This window comes from Clarias gariepinus, chromosome 19 (genome assembly GCF_024256425.1).
Source record: "Clarias gariepinus isolate MV-2021 ecotype Netherlands chromosome 19, CGAR_prim_01v2, whole genome shotgun sequence".
In the NCBI taxonomy this organism is placed as follows: domain Eukaryota; kingdom Metazoa; phylum Chordata; class Actinopteri; order Siluriformes; family Clariidae; genus Clarias; species Clarias gariepinus.
Window position 1 is genome coordinate 3,321,784 of NC_071118.1, and position 17,638 is coordinate 3,339,421.

General features: G+C 39.1%; 1 protein-coding gene across 1 annotated transcript in view; it reads left to right on the forward strand.

Moving 5' to 3' along the window:
* Positions 1–3,688: 3,688 nt before the first annotated feature.
* Positions 3,689–17,638, forward strand: part of plrdgb (PITP-less RdgB-like protein) — an 83,360-nt gene continuing 69,410 nt past the window's right edge. Inside the window, exon 1 of the mRNA XM_053478563.1 lies at positions 3,689–3,770. Within this exon, the coding sequence (XP_053334538.1) occupies positions 3,746–3,770 (25 nt within the window). The 5' untranslated portion in view covers positions 3,689–3,745. The remainder of the gene's footprint in view (positions 3,771–17,638) is intronic.

A 17,638-nucleotide genomic window follows, 5' to 3' on the forward strand; every position in this document is an offset into this window, starting at 1 on the left:
TCAGGATAATTCCGTTCTTCATTCTCGCTTTGCTAAGAACTTTTGGATTGCGAGATCGTTTCAGAATTTCCATCTTCCCATGAAGCAACGTTTATTTCAACTGACCCTTGAGACGACTATTGAAACAAGGATTTTTTTTTGGCAGCTCTGACTTGGCACAGACCTCAGACTGGTATTTGCTATCTTGTGTCACACTGACGTCTCATCAGCCCCGACGTAAGAGCCTGCTGGTGAGATTCTCAGTGCTGTGCTGACTCGAATCAATGAGCATTAGCTGTTGAGATGATAGGAGAAGATACGCCTGAGGTCATCTGCCTTTGTTTTTTTTTTGCCTCCTGTATCCGTGGCCCTTGGCTTGGACTATTTTAGGCTTCCTCCGATCACTTCTTAGTGCAAAAAATGGCCTGTTTATGTCATTATTTCGCACTTGAAAAGCATTTCTAAGGCTACAGTTGCTATGGTGCTTTTTTGTCTGCACATGTGTGTGTGCATTTTTTTTTTCCGCCAGCTCTGTCACCACTTAGACTAAGATGTTTTTACCAGATGTGATTGTACTAACAACAAATTAATTATTAAAACAGCTACTGCAAGTCATCTGCTAATTGGTATGACATGAGCATCTGCATTGCTTCAAAGGGATCTGGTTCTATAAAGCAATTCGTTTAATTGGGTTTCGAATGGCTGGTATGCTTGTTAAGAGGACTTTTCATTTAAGGATTTAACCATTCATTTTAAAAGCAGAATGCATTAAAAAAAATAAAGGATCTTAATCGACTTGGCTTGATAAAAAAAAGAGGCTCCATCAACATCCTGAACACTTTTTAACCCTTGGGACTTGTTTTTCTGTTCATGAGTCATATTAACTTTAGTCTTTTAATAATAAATGAAATAAATGATTCTGAATACAGTATTCACAAAAAGTGGCATAGCCAGACCTTTTACAATCGGGTGCTCAGGTTAGACCCAATGATTTTCTTGAGGTGACAGTGTAGTAGTGTGGGGCGATCTGGCATCCACACTGGGCATCCATAAACTGGTATCCATCAATAATGATACAGTATGGCCTCCAATTGTATCATAAAGCTACATTATAGAGCTAACATACTGTATGTAGTAGAAAAGGGGAAAATCTTTTAGTTATACTTGTTATCACCATACAACAACAAGATTTCCATACCTGTTCACCCCTTACGTCTGTCACATGCTTACAAAACTATCACAAATGTCTGGGGAAGTGTGTGTGTGTACTAAGGTAATATCACCTGTCCGTTTTTTTTCATGTTCAAGCATTTCTTACTGTTGGGCCAATTTACAAAGATACCTGTCTTTCCAAATGTTGCCCAGCTGAATGAATAATTTTAGCTGGAAACTACCACACAATATGGAGGACGAGAAAAATGCAGACATTGTAATGAAAGTGACATCAATCTTAAAAGTAGTTCTCATTTTCTCTCTTTGACTTTAAGCTCTTACCTTACCGCTGACATACTGTATATAAAGAGTTTGGACCAGGGGAAATCAGGTCAAACTGAAGATCTTACCAAATACTAGTATAGAGTCAATTCTCTCAATTGTCTATCACTTTATCCCGTATACAGGGTCACAGGAGTCCTGGAGCCTATCCCAAAAACTTAGGGCACAAAGCGAGATACATTCGGACAGGGTGCCAAGCCATTGCAGGACACACACATACACTCTCATTTAAACATTTGGGAATGCCAATTCACCTAATCTGCACGGAGGAAACCCACCAAGCACAGGGGAACATAAAAACTACATGCACACAGACCCAAGACAGGAATCTAACCTGAACCATGCAGGTGCAAGGTGATAATGCTAACCATTAAGCCACCGTGCTACCCAGGGGCAATCAGTTTAACCATAAGATCTTACCATTACCAAGCGAACAGAAAAAAGTTTGAACCATTATTTCCAGATAGAATTGCTTTGACTAGTCAAATAATAATAGTATAGTGTGCTTTATTAGTTTTTTTTTAAACAAAGACAGATTGTGTCAACTGATACTTTTATAGTATTTCAACACCATGATTTTAGTCACCAAAACGTCCCGGACATCACCCGCGTCACCTGTGGAGCAAGACGAAATGGACAGTTTATTGCGTTTTTTAGTAGAAATGAGACAAAAACATGAAGTTTTGTTAAGAAATAACATTTATCTATGAAAGAATTTATAAATAAAAGCTTTTGTCTCTATATTGTTCAGAACTCGCTCTTTAAATTATATCTTTCCGTTTCATACTTCCAGCTCAAAACCAATCACAACATTTTTTCTGTCTGTATGTACGTATGTCTGTCCATCCAGATTTGTCACAGCATCACGCAAAACTGACTTGACAGAATTTAATTTAAACATTTGCAGTACTTAGATATCTGCCTGAAGTTTACAACTTGCACCATAAGTGAAATCAAAATGTTGAGTAAAAGTGATGTTAAGAGCGAACAGTTATGTGCCAGATTTAATAATCGACTTTAAAATAAGCTACTAATAGTACTCGGGCACTGGATGCAGTGCTGGTTTAAAGCCCGGATAAAATGGGAGGGTTGCATCAGGAAGGGCATGTGCTGGTCTACTGTGGTGACTTCTTGCTGGGAGCAGCCAAAAGACGAAAAAATAATAAGCTACTTGCTCAATTTAAACAAACACCTGCACCACTCTCTCGTTGTCTATATGGCTTTATCCCGTACACAGGGTCTTGGGGGGCCTGAAGCCTATCCCAGGAGACTTTGGGCATGAGGCGGGGTACACACTGGATGGGGTGCCAATCCATCCCAGGCCAGGTTTGATTCCTGGGGTCTCATGGAGTACATGGAGTTCACATGTTCTCCCCGTGCTTGGTGGGTTTACTCCGGTTTCCTCCCACAGTCCAAAGATATGCAGGTTAGGCTAATTGGCGTTCCCAAATTGCCTGAAGTGTGTGAATGAGTGTGTATTTGTGTGTGTGTGCCCTGGGATGGATTGCCACCCTGTGTACCCTGCCTCATGCCCTAAGTCTCCTGGGATAGGCTTCAGGTCCCCGCGACCCTGAATACATGATAAAGCGGTGTAGAAGATGAGTGAGTGAGTGGGTGAGAGATTGAAGTGAATGTTAAGACAAAACTTAAATGATGACAAACAGAAAGTACAATTTAGCGTAAACAATGGGTCCGATACCCAAACTTGTATCACAAAACTGTATTTCCTAGTATTAATAAGTTAGACAGAGAGTCCTGCCTTACAGAACAGACGTGTACGTGGGCTTCAACCTGAAACAATAATTACATTAAAGCTCATCAGATTATTTTTTTTAGCTTTAACCTTTTAACAAACTCTTTTCTACAAACTCTTTTCCCGTCACTAACGCCAGTAGAGTGTAAGCTTCAGTCACGTCGCAGCGTTAGACTTCGGAGTTCTGTTGAGAGTAAGGTGAGAAAGCCGAACCTCCAGCGAACGCTGATTGGTTGATGGGAATCGGTCCTGGACGGTGATTGGAGGAAGCCGCGACTCCGGAGCAGCTGATTGGTTGGCCGTATTTGCGCGCAGAGGCGCCGGTGGGGAGCGTGTCGTTAACTTTCGATCTTACCTGAGGAAACAGGCTGAGGTGAAGGAGAGGGGAAGTGTTGCGCTCCGACAGGGCACGAAGAAAAAAAAAAAAAAAAAAAACCGGGGACACTTTGTTGAAGCCGGGCACATTCGCGCGCACAGACCGACACACACACACACACACACACACAGGCTCGCACCAGGATGGCGAAAGAGACACGGGAGAAAGGTAAGATATCTGTCTGTCTTATATTTGTCTTTTTTTGCCTAGACATTCGAAAGGGTTTGAATGGAAGCTTGTAACGGCAGTGCGTGCTGGAATGCCCCAGTGTGTGTGTGTGTGTGTGTGTGTGTTATGGGCACCGATGTTACACAGGGTGACGCACTGGCATTTCAACCAAGGAGGTGTGTTTGAGGCAGTACATGGCAATACATCCAGTTCATCCAGTTCATCCCTATTCCTCCTCAAACAGGAGCACGAGCGTGAAGAATGCCAATCCCGCTCTGAGATCAAAGGCAGAGTGTTACATTGTAGCGGCGGAACTCTTTATACTGTACCTGCGCAGCCCGTGCTCTCTCTCTCGCGCTCTCTTTTTTTTCTCTCTCTCTGTCCAAAAAAAAAAAAACACACACACATTATCTGGCGTTTTAAAGTTCTCCTGTTTTGACCTCAATATCCTTACTCAATCCCAGTTTCTCATACATTCCTTCATGAAATCTTTAACCTGTGTAACCTTTCTTTTTGATGTGTAGGTGTAATAAACATTTATGATTTTCTCTTTTACATCTATGTAAATAAAAGAAAGGCTCCCTCGATGAGAACACGCTCTTTCAGTGATATCTTTTTTTTAATCTTTTACTTCTACCTACGTTCCATAGGTTGGAGGACCCGAAACCAGTCTCAGAAAAAAATTCTGTCTGTCTGTATGTCTGTCTAGACAGATTTTGTTACAGCGTCATGCAAACCTGGCTGGGCAGAATGTAATGAAACTTTTGCAGTGCTGTACTTCAAAATCTGCCCAAAGTTTAACCTGCACAATAAGGAAAAATTAAAATGTTAAGGAAAAGCGATGTTATGAACAGTTATGTGGCGGATTTATCAGTCTACTTTAAAATAAGCTACTGATAAGCTTACTTGCTTGATGTAAAAAAAATAATACCTGCACCAATAGATATTACAGTGGTACCTTGGTTTCATGAGTGTTTTGGACGTTATATGAAAGTGTAGCCAGAAAAAGACATACAATACATATGTAAATTTTAATAATATAGTTTCATTTCTACAATGTTGGTTCAAAAAATTAGGGCAAAAATTCTATATTAGTATTTGGACTGAACCTGTTATGATGTGACATGATTTTGGTTACATTTTTCAGATTTTTCATACAAACATACGTATGTAACATGGCAGCATGGTGGCTTAGCGGTCAGAACTGTTGCCTGGCATCTCTAGGGTCCGGGTTCAGTTTCCGTCTCAGGTCTGTGCACATGGAGTTTGCAAAGACGTGCAGATTAGGCTAATTGGCGTAAGTGTATGGATGTACCATGTAATGGATTGGCACACTCTCTAGGGTGTAGGGTGTGCCTCGTTTAATATATAAATTGCACACGGTTTACAGAGGGTACAAAATCTTATTTAAAGTGTGAGGTGTAAAAATATGGTGTGTGTGTGTATGACAGCTGCAGTTTGATTGAAATTTTGTAGTATTCTTCTGTTTTTTTTTTCAATTAAATTCTCTCTAGAATGTATATACACCTCCCCTGGGGGCGTGTCTTGCTCTACAGTAGCATGTGTTGTTAACAGGAAGCATGGTTTGACGAAGCATTTTTGGTTGTGTGTCATCTCTTACCGAACCATCACTTGGTCTTAAAAAAAAATAATCAAGGAGTTTATTGAATTCAGAGATTGTGAGCTGTTATGTGATCAGTAATGTGATACGTGCTACAGGGCTGATACTTCTTTCTTTATATCCTGGGGCTTCTTTATAAATAAGCTACATTTTTTTCATTTAATCTGCCATCAAACATTTCAGTCGTGTCCCGATGGATCTAAGCTCAAACTCGCCTGACATTTAGCATTTAACAGAGTATGCGTTTATTACTTACACCGTATTTAGACCAGGTCCTATAATAAGTTACAGATGTGAGACACTGTTTCAGGTATGTACATGCTTAATGGTGTGTTTGACACTTGTGTAACCAGAAGTTAAGAATAGAGTCGAGGTGGAATTGTCTGTAAACAGATCCGATCATCTCGCAGTGGTACATCAGAACATCAAATAACCTTCCCAGCACTGATCAGATGGGTTTAAAAGGTTTTAATTAACTTGAATATTTAGTTTTACTCGAGTTGTCTCATGTATAATAGGATACAGAAGCAAACACGATGTCGTTGGGTTTCATATAGTACAGGCTGTGCTGCTTTAAATCTAGTATAAGATTAATCATTTTAATGTAAAAGAAACATTTTATTGACAAATATTTAGTTGAGTGTTTGAGCAAAATGATTATCGTTTTGGTTACTAACGATGATAACAATTACTAAGAATGTGACACACAGCAAGATGAACATTTGTCTGGTCCCCACAAGCAAAACATTGTTGTTTAAAAAAAAGTAACTATTATTTAAAAACAAATCAGAAAGAGCCAAAACATGTTGTTGTAGTGTACTGAAGTTAAGGCTCATTTTTAGGATATTTTTAGCACAACATCGTTTAGATAGTTGGCGGTCCTTACAATGTTGACAAACAGGTATATTTGTGTGTTTGTGGCTGGTGAGAAGGTGGAGTGTGCAGGGAGAGATATTGCATGTATAACCATGTCAGGTACTTTTCCACGGCTTCTGTCTGATGGAGAGCAGTACGGAGAGAACATGAGGTGACGTTTAAATGGATATTTTACACTTAATTAGCATCCGACTCAGCAAGTACAGCTCCTGACAAAAATGTAGATCAGGGTGATTTCCTGCAGCGACTTTTTAATAAAATATTGTTGTTGCCGTGCCTACGCTTCTGGGACTTTTCATCCCGGTTTGACGGAATGTGCTGAGAGTTTTGAACATGACTTATATGGAATGCAGGCCTCGCTGAAGGGGCTTATAAATTGCATAGTCGTAAAACTTGGCCGGAAAAATAGAAACAATATTAAACAGTGAGCTTGTGTAAGCTGAACATTGAAATGCTTAAAACATTGACACGATTTAAATGTGTCAGTGAGGTGAAGTTTGATTTGTTTAATATGTTGATCAAAAATGCAAATCATAAAAGTACATAAGTAGTACAGAAGTTTATTTTATCCTATGCAATGTTTTAAAGTAGGAGGTGATGAGAGCAAGTAAAGGCTCCGTGTGTGTCTGTGGATGTGTGTTATTAATGATACGCTTGTTAGTGCGGTTAATCATGGTAGGAAAGTTGGAGCGTCCAAGGCCTTTGTTCGGTTTTCTGAATAACAAAGACCTTTGATTGCTCCTTTTTACCAAAAAAACAAAACAAAAAAAAAAACAATTGATTTGATGAAATATGATAAATGGCCGAAATGGAGATTACGACTATTAAGTTGTACGTTTTCTTTTTTCATGCAGCTTCATGCTGCACGTGAGTGATAAAACATTATTTCAAGGAAAAACATCTTCCTTTTACAGGGCATAAAAACAGACAGGTTCTAACAAAAATAACTGAACAATGATAGAAATAGCTAGTACTGTTGCCTTGCACCACCAGGGCCGAGGGTCTGTGCGCATGGAGTTTGCATGTTCTCTTCGTGCCTGGTGGGTTTCCTGCTGGAACTTCAGTTTCCTCCAACAGAAATTGCAAACATGCAATTATTCTAATTTCCCTGTAGTGAGAGAGTGAGTGTGTGAGTGCGTACTTGTGCCCTGAAGGGATTGGCACCCCACCCAGGGTGTACCCCGACTAGTGCCCCAAGGCCTCTGGGATTGGGATTAGCTCCAGGCTTCCTGCGACCTTAAACAGGATAAACGGTATAGACGAGTGAGAGAGAGAGATAGTGAGAAATAACTAAATTTGTGTATGCATCCAGTGGTCAGTTTCTCCCGTTCAGAAGGTCATGAGTTCAATTCCCAGCAATATGCCACTTTTGGGCCTGTAATAAATAATAAAATAAATTATTTGGGGCATTAGAATAACACTTGCTTGTTGAAATCACTTTCTATTTATACTAAATAAAATTGTACTTATTTGCATAAAGTGTTGGATTATTTGACACTTTGTTGTAGGAATATTCAGGCTTGTTTTAGGTAAAATGTTTTTTTTTTTTTTTGCAAACGAAATCCAGTGTTGCCTTTAAACATTTCTAGCCGTAGTAAGTAAGGTTTAACTATTAACACATTATTAATGCTTTGTTGACATTTCTTCAGCGCCGTGGTGTAGAACGAGAGCGTTGTTCTCAAGAGCTCTTCAAACAGCACAAAGACGTCTTTCAGAAGGCCCGGGTCGACCTGATGTTGCTGATGTTTTTACCATTTTCTTTAAAACGACCTGGAATTCTGTTAACAGGAGAAAGGAGGATGTTAAGATTCATAGCTGTCCGGTCCGATTTCAGACTGATGCACGATCTGACCTCATCTGAATAAAAATTAATTTTCTTTTTGTTTTCACTATAGCTATATGCTTAAAACAAGGTATTTATAATACTTAATGCTTCTTATCTCCCGATCCATGCTTGTTTTTTTGTAAATACGCACACATTTATTTTTTTATCAGATAAACAGAAACACATTTGCTAAATACAATTTCATGCCCTTTTATGTTTGTAGTGTCCGTAACTGTTTTTGTTTTAATTGGAAATTTCCATGATCTTAATTGTGATTCAGATGAAACTTGGCCAATTTAGATTTCACATAGACGTAAACCTGAAAAAGTTTAAAAATGCAAAATTGTTAAGATATTGCAACATGAACTTGACATGTTTTTTAAGCTTTAATAAAAAAAACATTTTACGCAACAATTTTCACTGGTTATATGCTTCTAGAAGCTTACACCAATTTTAGTATCAATACTCATAAATAAATATAAATAATTTGCATTTTAAATGATTATCGTTAGAAGTGAGACAGTGTAACGTTGAAAAATAGCCATTAGCAGTTAGCAACTTGAAAGTTTTAGTGAAGCAAGATCGGTCACTTCCATGTTGCATATAAACTTGGCACAAAGTCCCAAGTAGACTGGCTTACCTTGTCTTCTCCTTATTTCGTCTTTTAGGGCATTTTTGAGTGATAACGCAATCCAAAGTTACATCATCCAGGTTGTCAGGTCTGTGACTGTAATATAGTCAGAGTAAATGTTATGCAAACGGAAAATCCTGATATTTTCCTCGCTACAGATTAGATAAGTATCCAAGCCACTAGCTCGTGTTTAAATCATTGCATGCTTTTTTAAAATCGTAATTCGCAGAGCAGGTGGTCGTTACGACTTGTCCCTCGCCCACGTACTGTAAATCTCGGCACACGAGTGGCAGTAATGATATAGCAGCTCAGGCTACTGTATACACCTGGCCTTTCTCACCTTATCGCTGTGATCGCGAGAAGACGACAGACAGGCAGCCCAAGCTCATGCTGCAGGTTTGTTGCTTTTATTGCTGCTGCCGTGGGAAATGTGATGTTTCTGCATACAGGTCTGCTCACTGTAACGCGTGAAATAAGAGGAAGAAGGACAGATTTTTCAAAAAATATATAAAAAAATATGAAAGCTTATAATGTGCATGTAAATTGGAAAGACACCGCTCTCTGTGTTTCATCTTGAGTTTTATCCTCCATCTATTGTTCTGCTTTCTTGTGAAAGTGTGAAAGTCCTAGGGGAGTGTGTGGTTACCGCAAGAGTCATTCAGCCTGACACACCATGGAAAGGAGGACTTAAAACCCCACGGGAACAGGTGTGATGTGTTTGCTAAATCTATCTTTCTAAGTCTTTTTTTATTTTTTATTTTACAATATGTTTCACATAGAATCACATACTGTATAATATATATGTATATACAGTATATGTATGAAAGCATGACATATATAAGGCATTTATATGAAATGAGTTACTAAATTTTACCCGGCATCCTGCAGAAACCACCTACAGATCTACTGAAAACTTTCGCAGCTGCTTCTTCTTTGCATTTTTTGTCGAAAAATTGATCGCCTAAATAACATACTGCTTTCGTTGCAATTTTGTGGTGAAATGTTGTGTTTAAAAATCAGACATGTTTTTGTATTGACTTATAAAAATAATAAAAAGTCATCAAAAAAGTGTATAGTACTAAAAATACAGGGTGCTAAGACTTTTGCACAACTCTGCAAGTGGAGGACGAAAATATTGTAGTGGAATTGATCATTTCAAGACAAGATACACAATACAAAGAAGGCCTAAAAATGTATACACACTTTAACATGTAAAATAAATGCATAACAATATTATTACTAAACTTATATAAACATCAAAGGGTAGCTGTAAGTCATGTTTGAATTATGCAATCACAATAGGTGCTTAAAGCGCTCACCATTAGCATCCAGACCCTTTTGAACTGTTGCGTGAATAACATCGACTCGACTGTCCAGCGTGTAGAAATGTGCAGATTTACAGGTATCACTTCGGAATGATCTTGCTCTGCTCGAAAGTAAAGCGTACCTCTGGCATTTCCTCCGGCTCTTAACGATGCCAGCTAACAGTGCCACTACTAACATCTTTAGAGGAAATAAAATGTAACACCACACATTGTTGCCATAATTCAATTTGAGTATTAAAAAATGGCATCGATAAAGTAACTGTTAAAGTGTGTATATATATTTTTTGACCCCCTCTGTATAGAGTAGGTTTCTTAACAAGCTGCCAGCGAGATAGTAGAGGTGAACGAATATTTAAACATTAATTCAATAATCCCTTCATACGTTACTATATACTATATATGGTGGCACAGTGGCTTAGTAGTTAGCCCTGTCGCCTTGTACCTGCAGGATCCAGATTTGATTCCCCGTCTGTTTGCGTGGTGTCCCCGTGATTGGTGGGTTTCCTCCAGGTACTCCGGTTTCCTTGCCCGGTCTAAAGACATGCAGATTAGGCTAATTGGTGTTCCCAAATTGGCCGAAGTGTGTGAATAAGTGTGTAAGTGTGTATTAGTGATGAGTCGTTCATAAACGATTCGTTCTTAAGAACGAGTAGTCTCGGAGAGTGATTCGTTTATTTTCTACTGGGCGCACATTAGATTAGATTAGATTAGATTTAACTTTATTGTCATTACGCATGTACAAGTACAAGGCAACGAAATGCAGTTTAGGTCTAACCAGAAGTGCAATTAGCAGAAAGTGTAAATCATCGCAAAACCTCCGTAGGTTATGTATAGCAAAACAGAAATGAGCAATTCTTTCTCAATGACACTTCTTCTCCGAGTCGTTCGTTCTTTTGCCATGTGACTCCCATAGACGCTATGCAGTTCAGTACACAGGAAACAGAATTGAACAGTTCTCAACGAATCTTTAAGTCCCGAGTCGTTTGTTCTTCTTTCACGTGACTCCCATAGACGCTATGCGGTGCAATAAATTCAAAAGAACGAACGACTCAGACTGGAAGATATAAGAGGTGAGCTACTTATTGTTTATTATAATATGTCCTTAGCTGCATTGTAATATTTTCATTACTGGAACTATAGCCAAAATTTGTCTATGTAGATGTGTTGGGGGTCTTTTTTATTGAAAATTTTATTTTTTTTATTCAAAAGAATGAAATGAACTAAATGACTTGCTCATTTTGATGAACGAGATTCAACGAACCGAGTCACTAAAATGATTTAAACTTCCCATCACTAGTGTGTATATGTTGGTAACCTTGTCCAGGGTGTCCCCCTGTCTTGTGCCCTAAGTTTTCTTAAGCGGTAAAAAAAAAAAAAAAAAAAAAAAAAAAAAAAATATATATATATATATATATATATATATATATATATATTATACAGTATATATTCAGTGGTACTTTGGCATAGGAATTTAATCTGTTCCGGTTTCGCATTCTTGAAGCTAAATTTTGTATTGTAAAACGCATTGTCCCATAGAAAATAATGTAAATGCAGATAATCCATTCCAGCCATCAAAAATACTTCCAATATTACCAATTTCCAACACTATAATTATATTTGTGCATATAAAAACAATCAGAACATTTAGAAAAGACATGTAAATAAAGTAAAATATGAAATAAATAGACAACAAACCTCACTTAACCTTAATTTATGATTCTATTTATGATTCTATTATGGTTTCATATACTACATACATTAGAGCTGCTACAACTAACGACTATTTTGTTAGTTAAATAATCCATGGATGATTTAAAAAGAATAATCGTTTATTTGAACTAATAACAGAATTCCTCATTTATGGCACTGATTTAGCTTTCAGCGTTTAAATTTAGCTTGAGGGTGTTAAAGTCATGTGATAACTAACGATAAAGACAATGAAGATAAATACGTCATTCATAGATAAATATGTCCTATAATGAATGCTGTTGAAATGGAAGATAAAAAAAAGTTTTTTTTTTGTGAAACCGAGCATCAGCAACGTAACAGCATTAAAGTATAAAAACTACTTAAAGAGTGAAGATGGCAGATGGCAATTATGATCATAAATTTGAAAGATCAAAGAAACTGAAATGAAGTGCGGCTATGTGAGAGTCAGGTAAAGTGGGAGACGACACACACCTGAGGAGAATGTGGCTAATGTGTGTGTGTGTGTGTGTGTGTTTGTGTGTAGCTGTGAGGCAGGAAACAAATAGAGGAGAGCAGAGCTAAGAAAGAGAGAAAGTGTGTGTGTGTGTAATTCAATTTAAGTTCACTGAAGAGAACTGAAAATGAACCGTCAGCTCACAGCAACACACACATCGGCCACGTTCTCCGTAGGTGTGTGTCGTTTAACCGTCTACATGACTCTCGCTCATACAGCGGTGCTTGGCCACGCCCAACCTCCCGACCCTCAATTCTGGTTGCCATGGCGCTATAGTTCAGTTCACTTCAGTAAGTGGTAATGTGACCAGGTCAGAGAATTCCGAGTCAGTGTGACACGATGACGTCATCAATTTATTAGCAATTCTGTACGTTGGCCTGTAAATTGTATATTCTGTAAATTTGGTCATTGATTTTAGTCGGTTCTGTCGTTTGTTCTTTGGTATCAGGCTTTCTCAAAAAAGTCTAGATTACTATTATACCGTATGATTTTGATATATTGATCAGTAGGGATGGGAATCAGCAGTGACCACCCGATATAATATTATCACGATACCTAGATGCCGATTCGATTAGTATTGCCATTTTGTAAATATCGCGATAAAAATGATTTTATTACAATTTTAAGACCTTGAACCTTAAACAGTTATAAAATAGCTTTATTCAACAGCTTTACAACGGAATTAAACATGAGTAATTGAATGTAGCCCGTTCCTTATAACATTAGGTTTTCTCACTTAAAAACTAATCGTAGCGTTTAAACAATACAAACTAACTTCAGATACAAGAGTTTAACATTTAACTGAGCTTAAAACAAACTTAAAACTGTAAATAGTTCAGAGAGCGCCACCTGTAGGATTATAAAGAATGTGGCATGTGTTTTGTAATGCAGACATGCATGTTCTAATGCGCATGTTTCAAGATTAATTAGCGCACCACATGAGTTCACACTAATCCTAACAGAGTTTGGAGAACAAGGCAGAGGCTTTTTTAATGCGCGCAAATTTTGATAAAACTGATAAAAATTGATAAAAATGCATTTCTGTTGCACAACTCAGCATCTCGTGCACTCCGAACAAAATGGTTATTTTTTCTGTCAAACTGAACACCCGCTAATTCCAGCCACTGGCTGACTGACCGCTGCATCCCTGCTATAAATATAATAATTTATTACCGATAGATTTTGGAGTCAGTGTGGTGATACGTGATTCGGCACACAAAAGAATCGTGATTCATACCGGAATCAGTCGATCCCAACACTCTATCAAACAGACTTGAACCATTTAGCTAAAGTTACAATTATTACATCATCTAAAAGTGACAAGAAAATCTAGTATTTTGCAAGATTATCGTTTCTTCCTATTTTTAAGTTTATATGCCGCTGGTGGAGCAGCCGATTCTCAGGAATGCAGAGATTATTGCTTTGTACGAGACACACACAGTGTTTCACTGTTTATTAGATACTGTTAGTCATTTTTAATATTTCACAACCTGCAAGCAATAGAGCTGCTTCAAATAAATCAGAGCCTAAACTTTAGTTTTATTGACTTGAAAACCACAATGCCCTAAAAAAATCAAATGCATTTAAGTCGTTATTCTGGCTGTGAGTCACAGCTCAACAATCACAATCCAGAAAACAGGCAAGAGATCAGACGATCTGCAAACAAGCAGAACCGGGCTGCGGTGAAATCAAGACTCTAAGAAACAGGATCAGAGTAAAAAAAAAAAAGAGAGAAACAGAGTTATAAACAGCTTGGTGAGTTATGAGAGACAGGAGCAAATATGAAAGCAGATCACAATCACGACACCTGAATGATGCAACCAATGATCAGACAGAGGAGAAGACAGGACAAGAGCCACGTGCAGTCGGCCAAAACATGCTATCAGTGCTAAAAAGTCTAAATTTTACATGAGCAGGCATAAACCTGAAAAAGTGTTTTATTTTAAAATGCCAAATTGCTAAGATATCGCAACATGAATCTGACATGGTTACGGACACTACAGATTTTTTTTGGGGGGAAAATCCTTAATTTTGCTTTAATTTAAGGACCAATTTTTACAGGTCATATACTTCTAGAAGCTTACACCAATTTTACATACATCATAAAGAAGTATGAATAATTTGCATTTTTAATGATTATTGTTTCAAGCGAGACAGTAGGACATCGAAAAATGGGTGTTTTTGGGACACATATAAAATCATCTTTCCAAAACGGCTAAAGTTAGCAACATGAAATTTTTAGGGAAACAAGATCAGTCACTTCCATGTTGCATCAGCTTCAGAAGGAGCTTCTTTGGGTCACACACATTTTCTGTATGACCGAGTGGTGTGAGGGGTGAAATCCATGATCTAGTAGCTGCTGACATTCATGGCTCCTTGATGAGCGACATCAGAAGTGACCTGTGTGTGTGTGTGTATGTGTGTGTGTGTGTGTGTACAGTGTCAATCTTTTACATGTTTCTTTAGTGTGTGTCATTAACAGCTGCAACATTTCAAATGACAAATCTGTGTGTGTGTGTGTGTTTTGTTATGGCTGTCTCTCGGTAACATGAATATGACGTATATTTAGCCTGCCTTCTCCAGATACACAGCAGATGACAGGTAGATCCAGATGCGCATGACAAGAGTAAGTAAGAGAACGAAAGATCCTCGAGCCAGAGGGAATTGAAGCTAATTACACAAAACGTAAAGCGGAAATTTAGGTGGGAAATTCAGTGTAACCGGTTGTCCGATGAGCCGTAAACATTACCAGATGCTGTTTATCATCTCCGGCTCTATTCTGCCAAGATTTTAATGAAGCCGAATGTGGTGTAAATTCGCTTTAGAAGTTGCTCACTTGGTCATCCTGTTGACGGTGAGCTCTGAGTGGGAGCGATGATGGATAGAATACTCTCAGCGCAGTCAGTCAAAGCAACACCCAGCTGATCGCCAACGTCGGTGAGCTCCTGTATGCGATATAGGGTGGATAGCGCTCTCCTCCGAAGGTGTTACGCCTCCGTCCTCACTTTTGATGACTGCTGAAGTCGTATTGAATCTTTAAGGCACTCCCCGATCAAGGGGACAGACTGACAGTGACTTCAGAGTAATGCAACAGGAAAGCTGTCGCTCTATCGTCTGGAGATCATGAGATCAAATCCAGGGTGACGTTGGAATCCATAGCCATCCGTAGCAGAGAGTCTGGGAAAAAGTGGTGGAATACTTGCACTCTCATGTTTATCATAGTGACAACAGGGCCAATAATAGGGAGAAAGCTGTTAACCAGCATGGTTGAAAGCTATCGCATGCTTCCTATGTGATGTGACACTTTTGAAGTGCTGCCCACTAGAGACACACCAACTGATTAGTCTGTGAGGAGACAGTTTTCTCCATGATCAGCCATGAGCATCGGCTTGGATAAACCGGCTCTGTTCTGTGTTTGCAGTCAATTATGGTTTTAAAAAAATAATAATAATAAAAAAAATGTGAAAATCAAAATACACAGATCATAAAAAAAAAATTAGAAATCTTTGTCAGCCAAGAAAATTGTGGATGTTGTTGAGGATATGGGAAAAATCAATTCATTTAAGTATCGTGCTTCCTTTGGGTGGCGATTTGTATATTTTTTACATTTAAAAAATAGAATATAAATTTTTTTTTGCAATTAAGGTGAGAAAAAAAAACCTTGTAGTTCTTTCATAATCCTACAGGTGGCGTGTTGTAAACTGTTCACACGTTGGCAGGCAGCACGGCATTATGTGAGTCTGGAGCGAATCATTTGCGAAAGTTTAGAATTGTAACAATATCTGATTTTTAAAATTGTTTTGTGGGTTTCCTTCGGGTACGCCGGTTTCCTCGTGTCACGTGTCCCTATGATTCATATGAAAGCGCAAGTATGCCATTCTTCCTTTATCGAAAGCACTGCCACTCTAGGCGCCCGGCTACAGATGGCTGTAGCATCACCTGGAATTGCCAGATGACAGAGCGAACGCTTTTCTGTGCCGTCTCTCAGGAGCCCCTGTGGTCTGTATCAGACTCATCAGACTGGCTGAGTAGACTGGAGCTTTGGCTTTTAAACAGTCTAGCTGATTCATGAACTAATTGTTCATCCTTAGTATTCCTACATCACCTATACTGACGGTTATATAGTTGGCCAAAGCAACTAAACCATGTTTCTGTCTGATTACCTTCACATTTCTTGCGCCCTTTCCTGACCCCTAAACAGGTTTATCGACTGTATAAACAGCTTTTCGCCCTTTCATGTCCCCCACCAGTGACAGTCTGGAGTCATGGGAGTTTATCCAAGATTCATACCTCTGAGCCCTGCGCTTGCTCATCTGAAGAGCTCATTTCTATACACACATTGCTTCCTGTTTCCACTTGAGCTGGCAGACTGCACAAGGTGATTTAGTGGAGATAGTGTACCGCTTGGAGATGCAGCACTTTTGAAGAGCTCCAGGCACTAATGACTTCACAGCCTCACCAAAAAAAAAAAAAGAAAAAGCCAAAAGATGCATTGGAGAGGGGGGTTTGAACGATGCACCATGTCAGGCTCCACTGGGGAGAGTAAAATCAAGGACGAGGGGATGCTCTTATCAGCGGCGTGCCCCTACGCGATGAATCGAGGCTTTCCGTTCCAGATGGCAGCATCGTTTCGCTTGGCGGTCCACTGAAGGAGAGCGGTGGGAAAGGGGTGGAGGGGGGTGGGTAAATGAAAACGCTTTGTACTGAGGTCGGTGTGAAACTCGGCCTGCTTTGCAGCTGGCACCAAGATAAATCAAAATGCATAATGCAAATTCAAGCCTCAAAAACAGACACACTGCCGTAAACCTGCTGCACTTGGACCTCCGACCCATACGGAAGAAGATAATTGATCAGGTTGATGAATTGAAGTTATTATCAGCTGAGATTTTCGTGCTGAGAGATTCTCTTTACAACCGTGCCAAGCAGAAATGCATCTCAGAACATGCAACACCTTGTAGCAGACGGGCTACAACATCAGGTTCTGGTTCTATCAACAGAAATATAAAGTGATGAGGCTCACATTGAGCAAATAGGTGCTTCCTTGGTGGAGTAATAGCGACCATGCAGCCATATGTTCCTGTTCTTTGCTGATAGAAACCTGATGTGATCTGCTATCTTAGTTCAGCAGTCTGCCACAAGGTTTCGCAAATTCTGCAGTGCTTTTCTTATCGATTTCTTCTTTCCAGCGTTGAAGGAATCTGTCTATTTCTTTCCAGATACAGTATGCCACAGAGGGGCTTTGTTATTTCAAAACTGGTCTACTGCACCTCACTCCTGGCAGGCCTGTCTCTGTGCAAGATGTTGTTCTTATCTTGTTCTTCACCTTTCTAAGTTCTCCCACACTCCTTTTCCACCAGAGTGAACCAGATGCTAGTCCATGTCTGGTG